The following is an 18168-nucleotide window of genomic DNA, read 5'->3' on the forward strand; positions in this document are numbered from 1 at the left end:
GAATAATATTAGCACAAGTAAAAGGGACAGTCAGAGGTTCAGTTTGTCCAAAATTTGAAGACGGCTTCTAAAAATGGAGTCTAAATTGGCCGCAGTTACATACGAATTGACAAAGTTCATTTAGTATCTGCATGGGAGATAAGATTTTGGTGTCTAAACCATGGTTTATAGCAGGGGTTCTCAAACTACGGCCCACGGGCCGGATCCGGCCCGCGGAGCTTCTCAATCCGGCCCGCGAGACGATGCTGTTTTTTTTTATCACTTTTAAGTCACAATATGAAACATAGCTCAATAATTATGATTACATTGTGTATCAATGTAGACCTAACCGTAATAAAAGTAATGGCAGCCAAATTAATTTGACTTTTAAACAAAGTTCAGTAGAGTCTTTTCTGTCTGTTCGATTGACTTTCTTATTAGATGACCAGCGCTGTTCTCACCATGTTTGGATCTACATACAGGTGTGAAAATGCATATTCCACAATGAACATTTTAAAGAACTAACTCACACCGAAGTACCTTGACAGGGGCCGCGGAACGGTTTTCAAAGTGGGGGGGGGGGGGGGGGGGTTGGCCATGCAAAAAATCACAATCATAATATGGTAATTTTTACGTTTTTGTACATGGTTATGGAAAAAAGTGGGGGGGGGGGGCCTCGCTTCCGCGGCCCCTGCTTGACCAGTGAACATTTGCACCAGTGCCTTCGTCTGGCAACTTGTTGCTGACAGACAGTGTCACTTTTCCCATTGAGAGTGACTAGGATATGACACCCTTATTAGAGTCTACAACAGACATTTTAGACTCCATTTTTGGAAGCCATCTTGGATTTTTGGACATACTTGACCACTAAACGCCCTTGTAACTTGTCCCAATTTATTACTTGACCATTAAAACCATTAAATAGAAACAAAATTAAAGACATTTCGGTAAGTATAATAGATGAATAGTGGATTTTTAGGATTTGGCAACCATTTTGGTCGCCATCTTGGATTTTTAGGTACATTGGTCTGCTTATTTTCACTCTAACATATATCACTAGATCTGTTTACCCTTTAAACCATGAAATATGCACCGAAATTTGATGTCTAGTGTGAATAATGAGTGAGTTATGCCCATTTTCTGTGAATGGCGGCCATTTTGGACGCCATCTTGGATTACGGAAAACACCCACTGAGGATTTATGAGGACTTTTAGTATGTTATTTTGGACACATTCCAGGACCTATCCTGAAAAAATCAGCTTGTTACCAGAAATTTCCATGATAAACCTAATGCTCTTCATGCTCTTGGCCCATTTGTTCAGACAGCATCTAGATGATTTTTTTCCAGGATAGGTGCTCATTGATATATAACCCAAGAAACAAAATATTTGCACTTGGTTCAACATCATGACCCCCTATATGAAGACAAGTTATACGCCCTGGAAGCTTTTTACCCGTTGAGCGGAAAATTGTGCACTTTTTGAATATTCAACAATAGCTTATTGCAACAAAACCATGAATACAGCTTCTTAATTTCTTCATTTGGAACCAGTAACAAATTTTCTACTGACTTATCAGATAGCATCAGACTGGCATCATCAGCAAACAGAGAGTATGAGAATAATGTTGATGAATGTATTATATCGTTTATATAGATTAGAAACAACAGGGGACCAAGAACAGAACCCTGAGGTACACCATACTGAATCGTAGCATGTTTGGATCTAGATATATCTATCATAACAAATTGTGTCCTATCACACATATAGCTTCGGGATCATGACAATGCTCCACCACGAATTCCATAATGTTCAAGTTTCTTGAGAAGGATATCATGGTCAATGGTATCAAATGACTTTGACAGATCTAAAAATATTCCCAGACAATATTTGTTTTCATCAATAGCCTTATGATATTACTCAATAATTTTTTTTTTAAAGAGGAAGGGAGAGAGAGGGAGTTAATATGATAATCAGCAAAACGTCCACAACTAACTAGAAAAAATACATAGCAATTGTTAATATTTCCTATAAAATTTCCTTTATGCATCGATATATTGGATGTATTTTAGACCATGATCGTTGTCCATGTCAGCGCTCGGTAGCGCATATTTGATAGGCTTGAGGAGGCATTGACATCCCAGCCTGACCTTGAAGACTAGGGATAGGTTCATCTGATGGAAGCTTGAATTCAAACTGCTGGAAAAGATTGGTGAACAAAAGAAATGCCTCCATTCTAGCCAGCTGAATACCCAGACATTCACGACGACCTGTTAAACGGAGAAATCGAGGAAAAACACAAAAAAACAAACAAATAAGTGAGTGAAAGGGCAGTAAGGGGGGAAGGGGTCACACTTGGATTGTATGGTATGCATGAAAATCTATTTGTGAAAAGCATTCTAGCAAGTTGGCATGGGTATCACTATACACTCGTTGACTAACTTCTGAATAAAACTATAATTCAACCTTCATGCCATGCATGAACCGTACTACACGTAGTATCAAAAGCAAAAGGCAAAATAACTGTCAGTAAAAAATATATTTCAGTTTGATACATATGGTTACTCATGCATGACTGTACGAATCAATCCCATTTTCTCACCGAAGTTAATAAATGACTGTGAAAATATAAATAGTTATTCTTAAATAATGAAAATAGTAATGATTATAATAACAATATCTCAAATTTACTCAGGGTAGCCACTTCAGATATGAGCTGTTCTTTCAAAGGGCACAGCGTATATGTTATTATTATCCATTCTATAATATGCCTGAAATGACACACCTATTTCATTAAAATATATATAAAGTTGTGCTCAAAAGTAAGTGAATCCAACCATAAAATGCACTCCTTCATGCTGAATGTTGAATGTAGACAGTAACACTACAATGTTCGGCAAGCCCAGAGCTGCACACTCTATTGAATGTAATATTTTATAATATAACTTCACAATTAAATATCTAAATTTTCTTGTGGGGTTCACTAACTTTTGAGCAACACTGTACATTGACAGATACTTGACCTACCCAATCCAAATAGCATAAATGCCTCATTCTGTTTCATTTTTTGGTCTTCTGAAGTTAGGAATCGATCTGGGTTGAAAACATGAGGGTCAGACCATACTTTAGGATCATGATGAACAGCCCATATGTTCGCGACGATGAAGGTACCCTTGGGATAAGAGAACCCTTCAAATGTAAAATTAGTAGGAGCCAAACGAAATATGACAGGAAAAACCGGCCTGATACGCATCACTTCCATCAAGGTAGCATCACAGTACGGTAGATATTGACGATCCTCTGTTGTGGGTTGTCGACCACGCCCTACAACTCTATCCAACTCCATTTGCACCTAGTATGAAATAATAAAGGTAAACATCAGCTGCTCTTGAGCAGTACTTAAGTCGGAAATGTCATTACCAATTCATGTATAATCATGTATTTTTGAGTTGTATACACGTCACACTTGATTTGATCTAATTTGGGTTGATCATGTTAATAATTATTTTAGCATCACACTTTATATTTTATTTCTCTTTACCTCTTTTATTCAAACCAAGCCATTGTTGGGATATCAAGTAAAATAGGCCTACGTTCTTACCTTTCTTTGCACTTCTGGGTGTGAAGCTAAGTAGAGAATGGCCCATGAAGTAACAAGTGATGTGGTTTCTGTGCCGGCAGCAAACAAGTCAAACACAATTCTCCAGAACTCTTCCAACGTGTATTCCTTGGAGATATCATCAGCTAAGAATGCGTCGACATAGTCACGGATGTTATCTTCCTGAAATGTATCTCGATGCATGTTGAGCTGGGACATAATGAATTCTCTCGCCGTGGAATAGGCATCGCGATATTTCTTATACCATGGAGTATGAATGAGGAACTCAAAGACCACAACAGGATCAGCTTCAGAGATACTGAAGACATCTTCCATTGCTTGTAACACCCCAAGGTATTGCGCATCGTCGTATTCATATCGCCTACCAAAGACTAGTTGGGAAATAACGTTTGCTGTTGCTTTGCTCAATGTTGACGTGAGATCTGTTGGTTTACCTCGAAGACTCTTGATTTCCTCAGCAAGGTAACGAGCTTCCAGGTTGATCTGAGGCACTAAGCTCTTCTTACCAAAGCCAACGGATCGAAGGGCATGTAGAGAGAATCTACGTTGATCTTCCCAAGGTTTGCCATTACTCCAAACAACAGAAGCTGTAAGAAAAAAAAGAATAAGAAGAACTATTGACAAAAACAAAAAACAAAAGCAATGTCAGATGAAGAAGTAGGCATTGTTACAACCGATAATGTCGCAATTGCGTTAGATGATTTTGGCATAATGTCACAGTCAACGCATTATGTCGTAGCTTACATTACTAATGCATAACGTCGAAGGTCTTAACGTATGATGTCGCATCGGTACTTTATTCAGGAATCGAGTTGCAGATAAGATATAAGATATGTTTTCACTCAGTAATTTGTTCAAGCTCTGTCATCTGAACGTTTTTAAAGTGTGTTTGGTGGGACAGGCGCGAATGCAGAGGGGGGGGGGGGGCAGTATTGGATTCATTATGATGAAGAGTGGTAACTTAAAAAAAGTAACATTTTATCGTTGTTCATTAAATTTCAAGAAAGAAATTATATTTCGTATTGTAACCCGGAATACACCGTATGAACAATAATTTTAAAGCGACAGGTCCAATACAAACTCCCGTGGGGGAAAGGGGAGCACGTGATAAATTTATAACATGTTAGTACGTAGCGGGAGTGGGCAGAATCAATGCCCCCCCCGGAAAAAAAGGTTGAAACCTTCCTTTCTGACTGAAGAGTTTCACAAACGTCACTAAAATGTGCAGGAAATCATTAAATATCACTTAAGATTCGTTTTTCACATCCCCTCCTCACAGAAAAAAAAGAAAAATCTGTGTATGTATTTCTTTAAAAAATAAATAACCGGGCATTACAATGTTTTACATGCATTGACAACCTGTTTTCGTTTCTCTTCTAAATAACGAGAGCCCCCGAACAGTGGCGGCACCAGGATTTAAAAACTGGTGGGTGGCAAAGGAAAAGGGATAGAGGGGGACTAAAATTTATTTTGCATGTTTAAAAAAATGAAGTGTGAAGCGCCACTAGGGCGCTGGATCCAACTTTTGGGTCCCTGCTGGAGTCCAGGGTCAGAGCACGCATGTACTTGTTTCTAATACAGTATATAAAGCGGGATAGGGGGTGGGGCGCAAAATGCTTTGATTCATGTTTCCCCAATCGGCCACTTTATAGAGGGAGCAGTCCCAACTAAAGACTGAAGTTTCAAGTGCATTCAATTAGCTCTATTCTTACAAACAAGATAGGCTATCTCACATTGCCTAAATAGATAATGAGAGCGCGAAGCGCGAGCTCAACCTTTTGGATATTTGATGCATTTAGACCAAGCAATGAACGTTCTGAGCAGTTTTTGGCAATATAAGATATACAAGCGTGAATCGCGCGCTAAATTTTTATTATATTGATGGCACCAAGCCAGCAATAAAGCAATATTGACAGGCATCCTGAGCGGGCAATAAATTGTGTCCGTGGATAAACAATTGGAATCTTATTGACCGACCATTTGATCACAGCATATAAGCAAGCAATAATGTATTAAAGTTGCCCTGCTCAGATGTCTGATACGGTTAATAATACGAAATATGATTTATTTATTAAAATGTCATGTACAGCAGTGAAATGTAATTAAATTTGTATTTAATTTTCAGCTAGATGACTTTACTCTCCTGCAAAATAAGTCGAATTGCATGTATAGCGATATACACAGATGAATGGTGGTATGTGTGTACTTGCGTTTTACTAGTCCACACATTACAATTTTTCAAAGTCCACCCCCCCCCCCTTCTCCTGACAATGAATTCGATACTGACACTCCCCTGCCTCCGCACCTGCCCCGCCAAACACGCTCTTTAAAACGTTCAGATGACAGAGCTTGTACAAATTAATCAGTGAAAACATATTTTATGTCCTATATTTAACTCGAGTCCTGAAGCGAATACCGCTGCAACATTTTGCGTTAAGACATGCGACGTTATGCGTTAGTAGAAAAGCTACATTGTGCGTTGACTGTGACATTGTGCGTTGGACGCTCTTGGCATTATGGCGAGTTTTCGCAAACCTCGGGGACGCGACATTAGGGTCCGGTAACAAAAAAGTTAACGATTAATCATAGACGGGGTAATAATAATAGCAGGGCCCGCTGGGAGAACAGTTTTCGGAACTGAAGCGGCTTCCCTGGGTAAATATACCTGTATTATTATTATTATTATTATAGACTCGATTTTTAAGATTGATTGTACATTATAGTCAATAGAATCGAACGTAGAAAACTGTTCTACAATCATTGCTAAGCTTTGTATTACAGGCCCTATAGATCTGCTTTTCGTGTGCAAAATTCTTTCATGCGATACCAGCATGCCATTCCAAATTGTTAAAATCCCGCTAGCGGTGGGGCTGTACTATCATGACTATCATGACTCCAGCTGGCTGGAGTCATGCGAAACGTAGATTATGACATTGGTTTTCAAACAAATCGAGTACATATTGAGTGAGAAAAAACTTACTGAATTCAGACTTAGATATAAATCATTACAGTCCATCGAATCGATGTTGCATCTAATGTGGATTATTGGTGGATCTATTGCAATTGATTCCATGGGTCAGATCACCTCTTCAGCTAAACCATTTTGCATGCATTGATATTTACACAGCATATGCAATAGGCCTATCCGTCTGAAAACCAACCGAATTTGCAGTATTTTTTTCTTTTGCTTGCTCCTCCTAAACAAACGATATTGGGTTTCGAAAAGCACCCTAAACAAGATTATGAAAATGAATCCCTTAACAAGTATTGGCTTGTGAAACCCTACAAGTATTGGAAATATATCCCCCTTTTCAGTATTTTAGACATCGGTTTTGACACCCTTATAACGTTACATATAGGCCTATACGTAACGTACTTGCCCACTCTTTCCCTTTTTACGCGTGGTCGCGCCTGGTATCCACTCGTCAATGGAAGTGGGCCCCCCGGACGGCATCTCGAGCTCTGGGATGAACCAAATGTGGCTCTGGAAAGTCGTCCTAAATCAGATATATCGCTGTTACCATAGTAGCAACCAGAATTTTGCACAGGAAACGTGTGAGGGTGTGTGTGCGTGTATACATATATATTCAAAACAAAAAAATATATATATGTATGGACCATAGATATGTATGTATAAACCATTCATATATGTATGTTTATATACAATATATATATATATATATATATATATATATATATATATATATATATATATACATATATATACATATATATACATATATGAATGTTTTTTTTGTTTCAAAATTGAAAAAAAAAGCCTTACCGTTCTTATTAGTTTCGGGAATACCCCATTTAACATATCCAGGTACGTAACGATGAGAGAAGAATTCTGGCGATTTTAGCAGTGCCCGTCTGATGGTGTCTTTGTCATTCAATATAACGACAAGAATATGACCCCTTCGTAAGCAGAATGTTGGACCGTACTTCTTAGACAACTCCATATAAGCTTCGTGGATTAGGCTTGAGCCGAACTGGTATCCTATGATTGGCAAAGACCATGGTCCCGGAGGAAGGTTTCTAGGACGTCTTACAAACCAGATGACAACTAGGAACATCAAAGCTCCAAGCAAGGCAGAGGATACTGATAGTGATAACCCAAACATGGTGTTTGTTGTATATATGAAACAAGCGGTGCATTAGCTTTCCTACTTAGGAGAAACTTCGAAAACGAGGCGGGGTTTCTTTACTCTATGTAGACCGACCTCGTAAACAACATACAGACAACACCTGTTTGCGCGCTCTTGATACACCCACCTTGTGAGGGATATTCCAACTGAACTCCTAAGCCCAAACCGAACTTGAATGTGATCACTGAATGAAGAAATCTGACAATGAATGATCCCAGATAATACTGGCATAAAGCCTTGAAATATGACCTGACCTAACAAACAAGTCTGGAAACATTGATTTTGACTTGCCCCCAACAGAGAGTTCAACACTAGGCAAAATATTTCCTTTTTATGAGGGGGGGGGGGGGGGGGGGGCTGGAAGTGCAAGGGGTCTGTGAAAGCTGCAGAAAGGGGAGTCAGAAAGGAATTAAAGGACAAAAATATTGTTTAGTGGATAATCTCGTTAGGAAGTATAATAATGAATCAGAAGTACAACCGGTTGAACCTGTTTCACAAATCTCTTTTTTAACCAGACGAATAATTAGGGGTGGATCCAAATTTTTTTGGGTCTATATCTTTAGAATTGTTTTATATAGAACAGAGAGAAAGGGGAAATAAGAGAGAGAGAGTGGGGGGGGGCGGTAGGCTGTCGAACTCCGCTCATGCGGTGTGGACTTTGGCCATCACGTGATCAAAATGAAATCATATTGAATGGATTACTATGTTTCGAGGTAGATATATTGCAATTATATTACGTACAGATTTGAGGCTTCAATAATGTTTGTATTTTTCTTCGTATGTGTAGAATAATAAGTGATTGTAACACAAATTTACATCATTATGTTTTTAATTCGGATTGAATAAAGCATTTGCCCCCCCCCCCCCCGTTTGAAGGTGTTCAAATTTGAGCATTGCATTATATTACGATCATGACAACTATGACATGAAACAAAAGAAATGGCATTGGAAAATCAAGGGTTTCATAATGTATCTTAATGATGGATAAAAAAGAGCAAAATTTTGAAATTACCTTATTTCAATCAACACTTTTTCGGGTGAGATCACAAACTGAAATATAAGAATAACTTGGTGATATATTTCTATTTATCCATGAGTTGACAATGAAGAAATAAATTATGCATTCCTAAAACGGAGACATACGATATTCATGTTTGATCTTAAGTATAGAAGTTTTTTATGCGATTTTGTATCTTTCCTTTAAGCTATGCAGTAAATGAATATTATCATAAGGTAAAATAGTTGCAAGTTACGTAATTCAAACGTCTTTAAGAAAACAAAATAATATACTTCACACTATCTTTTTTTAATCTCTGTCTCAAACACACTCTCACACCCACCCACCCCCCACACATACACACACCCTCACCCACTCTTTCATATAGCTAAAGTTCAAATTAACAGATTCTTGGTAATTCTGTGATAAATACGAGTCTATTGAATTCTCTAGAAAGGTTTTCTAAATATAGATGACATCCTCCCGATGAACCCCCATTTCGTTTAATGCATGGAGTGATATAGTGTGTATGTTTGAACGTAATGAATGGTTGACAATGTTCAGACAGTGAGTTTGTCAGAATATTTGGATTGACAGTAATGGCTAAACGAACGGTCGCCAAATTAGAGAAACGGAAGCGAAAAACACTTTGAAATCAGAGAGATGTTAATTAAATTTATATACATGTACATTTAATTCGGTGATGTGGTACAAGAACAAATTAGGTAATAATTTCGCTCGCTTGCTCTCATCGTAACCATATAACTGAGTGTTTCTATCAGGTAATGGATGGCATGACTACAACCATGGACCTTCTACATTCATGCTATTGCTATAACATTGACTAGTAGAATGATATTAAGCCCCTGACCTCCAAACTACAGCCCCAAGAATCAGTTAGATGACCATTAGAAACACTTAGACATGTTAGATAAGCCTCCGAGTAGAATGATTGTTATATTTTGCTGTATTCACGATCTTTAAATACATGTCGGTATTTCTGAAACTAAATTTATCCTCAATTCCTATAGGAGTGGTGTTTGTGTTTTATATACCTATAAATACATGTATACAATATTTCATTTTTGATAGATTTGACAATAAGGACCAACTTGACTGAATCATATAGTATTTAACAATGCTCATTCCACATGTTCAGGGAGGAATTAATCGTTGTTTCACCTGACGATGACGAGAAAAATTGAATAATTCATATTTCATTCGATAAAATACAAAAGAAATAGTGAGTGGATGACGTCATCAGTCTCCTCATTTACATACCCACCAGGATGTGCATATAACTGTTTTGTGAAATTAAGCAAAAATTCAAAATGTCATAACTTTCTTATTTTACATCCGATTTTGATGAAATTTTCAGTGTTATGCTTGTTGGATTTTTCTCTTTTTTATCCAAATCAACTTTTTGTTGGGGTGGACTTGTCCTTTAAAAAAGGTCTCCTTTCTCAGCTGGCATGTTCGGTGTGATATCCGAAACGCACCAGGGGCTTATTGCGTCCTAACCAGATAAGATACATTTTTACTTTTTTTGTTTTTTGTTTTGTTTTTTAAGAGTGTGAAGAGCGATATAGTTAAGGGTGCTGTAAAATTAACAATTTATTTTGAGAGTGTCAATTAAACCCACCCATATACTAACAACATGAATAAATGATATAATTTCTTAGTTGTTGAACAACTTATTGAGTGGAATTCTGAATGAAGTGGTAAAACGAATGACTACACAATAGGCGTAAAAGGGGGTATCATTGTTTAGATTTAGTATTTGAGGTGAGGGAGAGGTATATCTATTTTATTTTTAATTCAAACTTTGTCAAGTGTAGAAAAGAACCTAGCTGGCGATCAATTATTTCAACTAAACCAAGTAAGCAAGCAATCGAAATATACTGAACTGGCCCCAGCACTTGTACTCACAAATAATTCAACATTTATCTAGCTCTTAAGTAATACAAATGTTATAATGCTTCGGGGTGACCATCTTTTCTAGAGCCACCTGAAGTTCACTGCGAATTCAGTCAGTCAGTAGTAACAATCTTGACATCCCCTGCATCAGGTTCGGAATGACAATAACGTAGGCTATCCACTAAGGGGTTATTTACAAAGCATCAACATTTAATAAATGACGAAGTAATGTGACACCTTTACGCCTCGGCTTCTCTCTCTTTTGCCTTCCATCGAGATTATGAATGTTCAAGCATGGACCTACTAGCATGGTTCAAGTGACAGTTATTTGCCATTCGTTTTTATTCCTCGGAGGAACGATGTTGTTCGTAAACACCTTCAAATTATCAAAGTGCCTCCCTAAACCGAGATGATACATAAGGAAAACTCATCGACCAAACATGTATAAAACATTTGTACGTGTCCTCATTATGCTTACCGAAGGATGAGAGATGACTTTTTAAATAAAACATTAAATCATATCGTCCATGTTTGCTTTCTAGATTCCAATGGATATGTCTCTATGGATCTATATTAGCTAAAATTGTTATATTTCAAGGCGATATATGCAGATGTTCAAAATAATTTGGACGAGCTTTGGTAAAGATCTAGCATATTGTCCAAATAAAGCTAATCGACTAAGGGCCTTTTCACACGTGAAACTTGAATCATCATTGTAATATTGATTGCAATTTGTTTTTAGAATCATCGGACCTTCACACGCTCGCTCGAAAAATGTGATTTGAATTCGAATTCCCGAGCGAAGGCGGTATGTGTCCTTGGTGACTTGTCAATCAAAGCACTGCTTCGCAAAAAGACGCAAATACAAACTACGATCATGACAAAATTATTATCTACGGAAGTGCATGAAAGGTAACATAAGCTCCGCCCCCCCCCCCAAAAAAAAAACCCGATGTTTTGTAGTTCAAGCCTTCTACACGCAAAATTCGTACCGTAATTTGAGTGAAACTTAACTGGAATTCACCTCCGGAGTAGAATTTGAATTCGTGATTGTGATTAGCGTTCGTGATTCTAATCATGTTCTAGTTTGGTTTAACACGTGCTAAAAACTCGTCATTGGCCTTATTTTTCACTAAAATCTTCACTCGAATTCCGATTTTTTTTTTACCGTGTGAAAGGGCAGAATATGAGCTAGCAACGAAAACAACAATGCTTAATCAAGCAAACTGGATTTATATATTATAGTATCACGAAATTCGATTCATTTAGATTACCCGCATAAATTCAATGTCTTCTACTTCAAGCAATTTTACAATCTATCATTTATATTTATTTTTATCAATATTATTTGAAGAATGCAAACTCTGGATTGGGTATTTATCAGTAAACTGACATAAAGCCAATGGTTTCATCATGCTCATGGATACGTGTGCTTAATTAAATTTATTTTCATAATTGCAATACTCTATGGATGAAAACAAAATTTGTCATATTGACATACAGAAAGGAAGGCGTAGAGATTCATACCTCCCCCAAAATTTATAATACTAATAATTAAAATAAAATGTAGAAAAGGTAAAGAAATGAAAAGGGAAGGGGAAAGATATGATGCCGTTTTAAAAATATATCAAAATCTATCACTCAATTCGATTTACATTTTGAAAAATTAAAACTTTTTCCTCACTTTGCTTTTTAGGGACTTTCAAGATATTTTTGACACGCTCGTTTTCTCTCCCCTTTATTTTTTGCTCATTAGGCCAATGCATGTCCCGTGAATTAAATAAACTAAATATAGTTATATTTCTACTATAATTATTTGGTTCATTGTTCATGTTGTTTTTAGTATCAGACATAGCCTGCATACGTCAATGTTCCGTCTTACGAAGAATTTCTTATATTCAAATCAAACCTAAACTGAGATTGATCGAAATGGGAATTTGAAATCGATCGCAATTTGAGTGTGTCAATCACAACCTCTTGTACGACGGAGCCCATATTTTGCAGCTAACTTACTACCCCCGGAGTGTTTTTCATATGCTGTTCATTAGTTATGTAGGACTTTACGCACGACTGGCGATCTTTCCCGGGGGCTAATCCACGTCAATTAAAATTTAAATGAATACCAATGGAAATTTCATTTACCGCATGAAAGTGTCCTCTGTCGTGTGTAGAGTTTGTCGTAACTTACCTCGGCCTACAGCTTTATGAAACGACTCCCTGGTGTAGCTCTGTACGCGAATGGCCCATTGCAGTGATTAGGTTGCATGGAATATACGACAGATCGAAGTTGATTGGTGGTGAGTAGTTAAAAGCTTCCATCGAGTTTAATGGAGCAAAGGTTGATGAGTTTGTGAAGGTCCAACTTCCAACTCTATGATGTTAATGGTATTAGCAATAGACCAACCATAGGACTGCCAAGCTATATTTATCTGAAACCTGAGAATGCTTCTACGTTTACTTTCAACAATCAGGTAGCATATATCGCTAGCCTATGCCATCTTTATTCATTGACTAATTTTGTGCCTGTTTTCATCATTAAATATAAGAGAGGATCAGCAGGCTTCCGAACGAAACGTGAGCAGAATTCACACTAGGTCGGCCTCAAACGTGCTTGGTCAAAAGGGCCCTGGGACGAATTTTGAATAAGGGGTGCTAGTTAAAGAAAACAATTTAAAAAAAAATGGTTTTCGCTCCAAAATGAACGCGATTTACTAAGTCAGACAAAAAAATTGAAAAGCAAAAAAAAAATAAGGTTTTCGCTACAAAATTAACATCATTTTCATCGAATCCTATACATTTAAGCATGCAATCTGATTTCCAGGGGCGGTGCTGATTAAGGTGTTTAATATACGCAGAACCTCAAGCAAAAATCTTATTGAGTGCTTCAGCAACCCCTAATCCCCGTCCCCCCAACATCCCCACTTCCCATGGCCATGTTGGTCGAGTATATTAAATATTGATGTTACTTTGCCATCTGACCTCCAGGAACATATTATACCTCACTTACTCATTACTAAGAATAATATAGACCTCGATATTCATGATATTTCATCCATCTTTTCACATTTCTCTTGCGTTTTTATGACCAATCAGGTGAACAAATTAAACACCATATTACACTCCAGGGAATCCAACATGTAAAGGTGATTCTTCTAATGAGAGGGTACTATATTAATAGCAAAAATCCAATCAAACGTGCACTCAGGATTCAGTTATTAAACTCATTTTGGTCACAACACCTGTATCAGCGAGATCATTTTCACCCTCTCACATAAAAATACAATTATTTTCCAACTGTTCTATTGAGATTGCATTTACATCTATCGCATGTGATGTTTTCAAGTTATAGGCTATGTATATTTGTCCGCAAAACTAAAAAAAAAATGACATTTTTATTAGGATACACAAGGGATTTCGAATGAAGAAATGGACTGAACGTCAGAGCGTCATTTACATTGTCGACTGGGCTATAATGCAGAATATCAACTTTTCAACGTCATGAGCGAAATATTGCTATTAATGTTTTGCGACCTTTTACAGAAAAAATCGAGATGATGAATGCTGTCATATTAATTACAAGCAATTACACTTTTACGGATTCAATGGGTCAATAAATTTAACAAACTAACTGCAATATTCGGTAGTGATTGAAGTTATGATTGAACATGTCATTATAACAATAAGGGTAATATTATATAGCGTGAAAAGTGGCTATTCTGCTTTCGTTCTTGTCTCTTTATTATTTACAGGCAGCTAAGTATTTGCGTCATCACGTTAAATTAATATCTCTGAGTAGAATCGTGTTCATCCTTTCATCTTAGCGGATAATATTTGCTAGGTTGGTACATGACAATAAAGGGATATGGTTGAAGATGAACTGGTCAAGCAAAAAAAAAAGCGAAACTGAGAAAAAAAAGCAATGATGGAGGAAAGAAAAAAATATAAGAAGATTGTGGAGGGGAAATGTCATCGAAATTGTCATTTATTATATTTGTATACTTATATACAATAACGTAACGTTAATACAATAAATATAAATTGTATCAATCGATCTCTCTAGTAGCTAACCGTATAATTAGTTAATTTTGGCAAGTCAATCGGTGTGATTCTCAAGTATAGTGAATCCAACCTCAGATCACTGCAACTAATGGCAGCTATAACCGGGGATGGGGGGTGGGCTTTCAAACAAAAATAAAAGCACGTTCAGTGGGTTATAATACATAGTACATTATTTTTGTTATCTTTTGATAAACTTAAACTGCATCGAAACCCAATTTGTCTATAATGTCAAATATTGTTGAAATATTTTGATCATAATCCCAAACTTTGGCTTTTTTATCCGGTTGAGTGAAGGAATTGGTCTAGATAAAGAGAGAGGTAACCTGTTCTCTTTTTAAAGGGCAAGTCTACTCCAAGTAAAAGTTGATTTGAATAAAAAGAGAAAAATCACTGCTGTTGGAGATAAACTTCATTATAATTCATTGGAGAGCTTGGATAGTGTTGATTTATTACAAGTATCCATGGAAATCCATCAGTCAGGATGCGAGTACGCCTTACAATTGAAAAATAAACTTAATTATAATTTATTGGAGAGCTTGGATAGTGTTGATTTATTACAAGTATCCATGGAAATCCATCAGTCAGGATGCGAGTACGCCTTACAATTGCAACAACAACAAAAAAAAAATGTGCTAAAACTCCAGCGCATGCAGTCGATGTTCTGAGAGGACCACATCAATAACCATTTCACACCAGTATAAAATTCACGGTACGGATTCAACAACCATTGCTGTTACACATTCTGTTTCTTATTTCAATAGTCTTTAGTGTTTCAGTTCCGTTTGGTTTATTTTTTCATATCTCATATCGTCCATCAAAAGACATTAAAATCACTAATGGGCAATTTCATAAAATATGTATTTACGACCCCCTATGCGTGGGACCTTCATGAAATTTTCTGTCTTTGATTTCTTGTTCTTTTGACAGTCTGTAATGTTTCAAAGGACCATGACTTGGTCAGTTTATGAAGTGAAGTAATACTTGAGAAAAACGGGGGTCGGACGTACAAAAAAGGTTGATAATTTTCTGGACTTGCCCTAATGATAAAATACAATACGTCACAATATTTCATTATAAATAAGACAAAGATTTTAAATTGAAGGTTCAGATTAGAGACAGATATATCAATAATATGAGGATATGAAGGGTAAACTATTAAAAAGCAGAGCTTGTAATTTAGGTTCCCTATTGATAAAATTAGAAGTAATTGTCAACTTGTTTTAATATCAATATGTTACAAGGAAAAAAATAATTGACGAAATAGAAAGAGATAAAGTAGAAAAGAAAAAAAAAAGAAGATGGACTGACATTGGTTAAGAGGAACATTAGGGAGCCGAGGAATTGTCATTAAGATATTTGTTTAAAATATAACTTTTCAATTTACGTTTAAAAGTATATATATAACTGGAATTAGCAGATCATTCCAAATAATGGACATGTGACAATAATTGTATTATGTGGAAAAGCTGTACGAGTACGTGAAAGATGATAATAATTACTTTGATGAGTAGGGTAGCTGTGAATCTCGTCATTCCTTCTTTATAAGGAAGATACAGTGGTGGGTAATTCATTTCTTCAGAAATGAAACATAAATAGTCCAAGGTTAAATGCATATGTTATGTACAAAGTCCGTGGTATATTTTAACATCAGAGGGTGTGTTACTACCAGAACACTGACTGGTATAACACCCTTTTCTTAAAATGTATCACCCATGATACAGAGTGTAGACTGGATCTATATATATATATATATATATATATATATATTCTTATCTCTAATGTTGTCAACGATTTTTTATAGTTTACCTCCAAGTTTGAGGGTATTTGATAAAATTGAATCCTGAATTTTAAAAAAAAATCCCCTCTCTGCTTTGTGATTCGGGGTAATGATACTATAATAATATATTTTATATAAGCCTGTTCAATTTTCCCAAAATGTTCAATTTGATTAGGATGGTGAAAATAGTGGCTCTGTGACAGAGCACTCGCCTCATAAACAGGGGTGGGGGGCACTGTGGGTTCAATCCCTGTCCAATAAATTTCTTTCAGTGAATTGGAAAATGAATGGATTACTTTATAAATTATTATATTTGTTCGTGAAGTACTTATTTATTGGTACCTGGATGTATTATTCATGAAGTTATTATGATTCATCATTTATGAAGTTATGAAATTCATGAAGTCAGTTTATGTTTGTATCTACTGGAAGAAGCAATAAAAGAATACTTTAAAAGCAAAAAATACCAAATCGATTAAAAATCAAACATTCTACCTTTCTTACCAGCCATTCGGATTATTAAGGGGATAATGCCGAAGGATGATTATTAGGTGAAGTGGCTATATACCCTGGTTGAAAACAGGTTGTCATCAATATGAAGAATATAATTGATTAAACGGGGGGCGTTATAGAGCCATTTGATGGTTATAGATGAAGAGCCCCTACTGCGTGGGGTCCGGGGCAAAGCCCCGGTAGCTTTTTGCATAAAATTTAGCAAGCTTATAGCACAATGTTGCATGCAGTCCATCTTTCTTCCCGCTCTTTATTTTCAATCCTCGGCAGCCCGGTCGTGTTATTATTATTTTTTTCTTGTTCCTTTTCTTTGTTTTCTAATTTAGCTTTTGAGTTATTCCATTCTACCTTCGTTTCCCGCTATTGTTTGCTATTTTGTCATCTTTTAATTTATTTCCCATCATGCTATTGCATTACACAAGCCTATTTCGGAATGATTTGTTCTTTGTCAAATGTTCTCCTTTCGTACCTTTTCCCGCTTTTTTTCCTTTTCCATTAAAAAAATCTTCGTTTTCTTTTCACTTTTCCCTTTCCATTTCCTCCTTTCCTTTTCCCCTTTCCTCCCCCTTTCCCTTTCTTTCTCCCTCCTTTTTTTTTCTTTTTCCCGTTTTTTTTATTTTCCCGGTGAAATCCGCCAGGGGGAAACAGCTTGCCACCCTGCCCCCCCTGTTACGCCACTGATAAATGCATGTTATTTGTAAAAGAAATATATGCGATTCATATTTTTCGTACGGCAGATGTGATGAATGTATGGAATTACGGTTTTCAGCCGAGGCACTTCATAAAGACTTATATACGACCTAAATGGCACTTGCTTCTTCTAGGACTTAGAATACAATTGGATCCCGAGTAATTAGGTCTTGGAGAATGATATCGTACTGATCAATCACTTAAGAATTCGTATTGGATATATTTGTATGATGTTTTCGTCCTTATTCATAATGATACGACTATAATGAAAGAAATATGATAGCTATTTCGGTGTTTTCCTCGGATTCATCAGATTCTGTCACAATTACAAGAATCCAGAGCAAGAGAGAGTGGGGAAGAGAGGATGACAGAGAAAGAGAGAGAGAGAGCGGGTGAATAGGGGAGGGAAGGCTAGGGGAGGGAGGGGCAGAGAGGGGCCGAGATGGGAGCGAGGGTATATACTGTAGGC

General features: G+C 36.7%; 1 protein-coding gene across 1 annotated transcript; it reads right to left on the reverse strand.

The window, feature by feature from the left end:
- Positions 1-1462: 1462 nt before the first annotated feature.
- Positions 1463-7841, reverse strand: LOC129259914 (cytochrome P450 2J4-like). Its single transcript, XM_054898038.2, has 4 exons — positions 7383-7841; positions 3581-4185; positions 3007-3331; positions 1463-2249 (listed from the first exon to the last, which is right to left on the reverse strand). Exons 1-4 carry the CDS (start codon positions 7720-7722, stop codon positions 2071-2073), a joined length of 1449 nt encoding a protein of 482 aa, XP_054754013.2. The 5' UTR covers positions 7723-7841; the 3' UTR covers positions 1463-2070.
- Between the last annotated feature and the right edge of the window lie 10327 nt (positions 7842-18168).

This window comes from Lytechinus pictus, unplaced genomic scaffold (assembly GCF_037042905.1).
Source record: "Lytechinus pictus isolate F3 Inbred unplaced genomic scaffold, Lp3.0 scaffold_19, whole genome shotgun sequence".
NCBI lineage: Eukaryota > Metazoa > Echinodermata > Echinoidea > Temnopleuroida > Toxopneustidae > Lytechinus > Lytechinus pictus.

What these genes read in the sequence shown, in the direction of transcription:
- LOC129259914 (XM_054898038.2), bottom strand. Translation starts at nt 7,722, where the DNA reads ATGTTTGGGTTATCACTATCAGTATCCTCTGCCTTGCTTGGAGCTTTG. An exon ending in TCCCGAAACTAATAAGAACG is followed by an intron (nt 4,186 to 7,382) that starts GTAAGGCTTTTT and finishes TTTTTCTTACAG; the next exon opens with CTTCTGTTGTTTGGAGTAAT. An exon ending in ACCCAGAAGTGCAAAGAAAG is followed by an intron (nt 3,332 to 3,580) that starts GTAAGAACGTAG and finishes ATTTCATACTAG; the next exon opens with GTGCAAATGGAGTTGGATAG.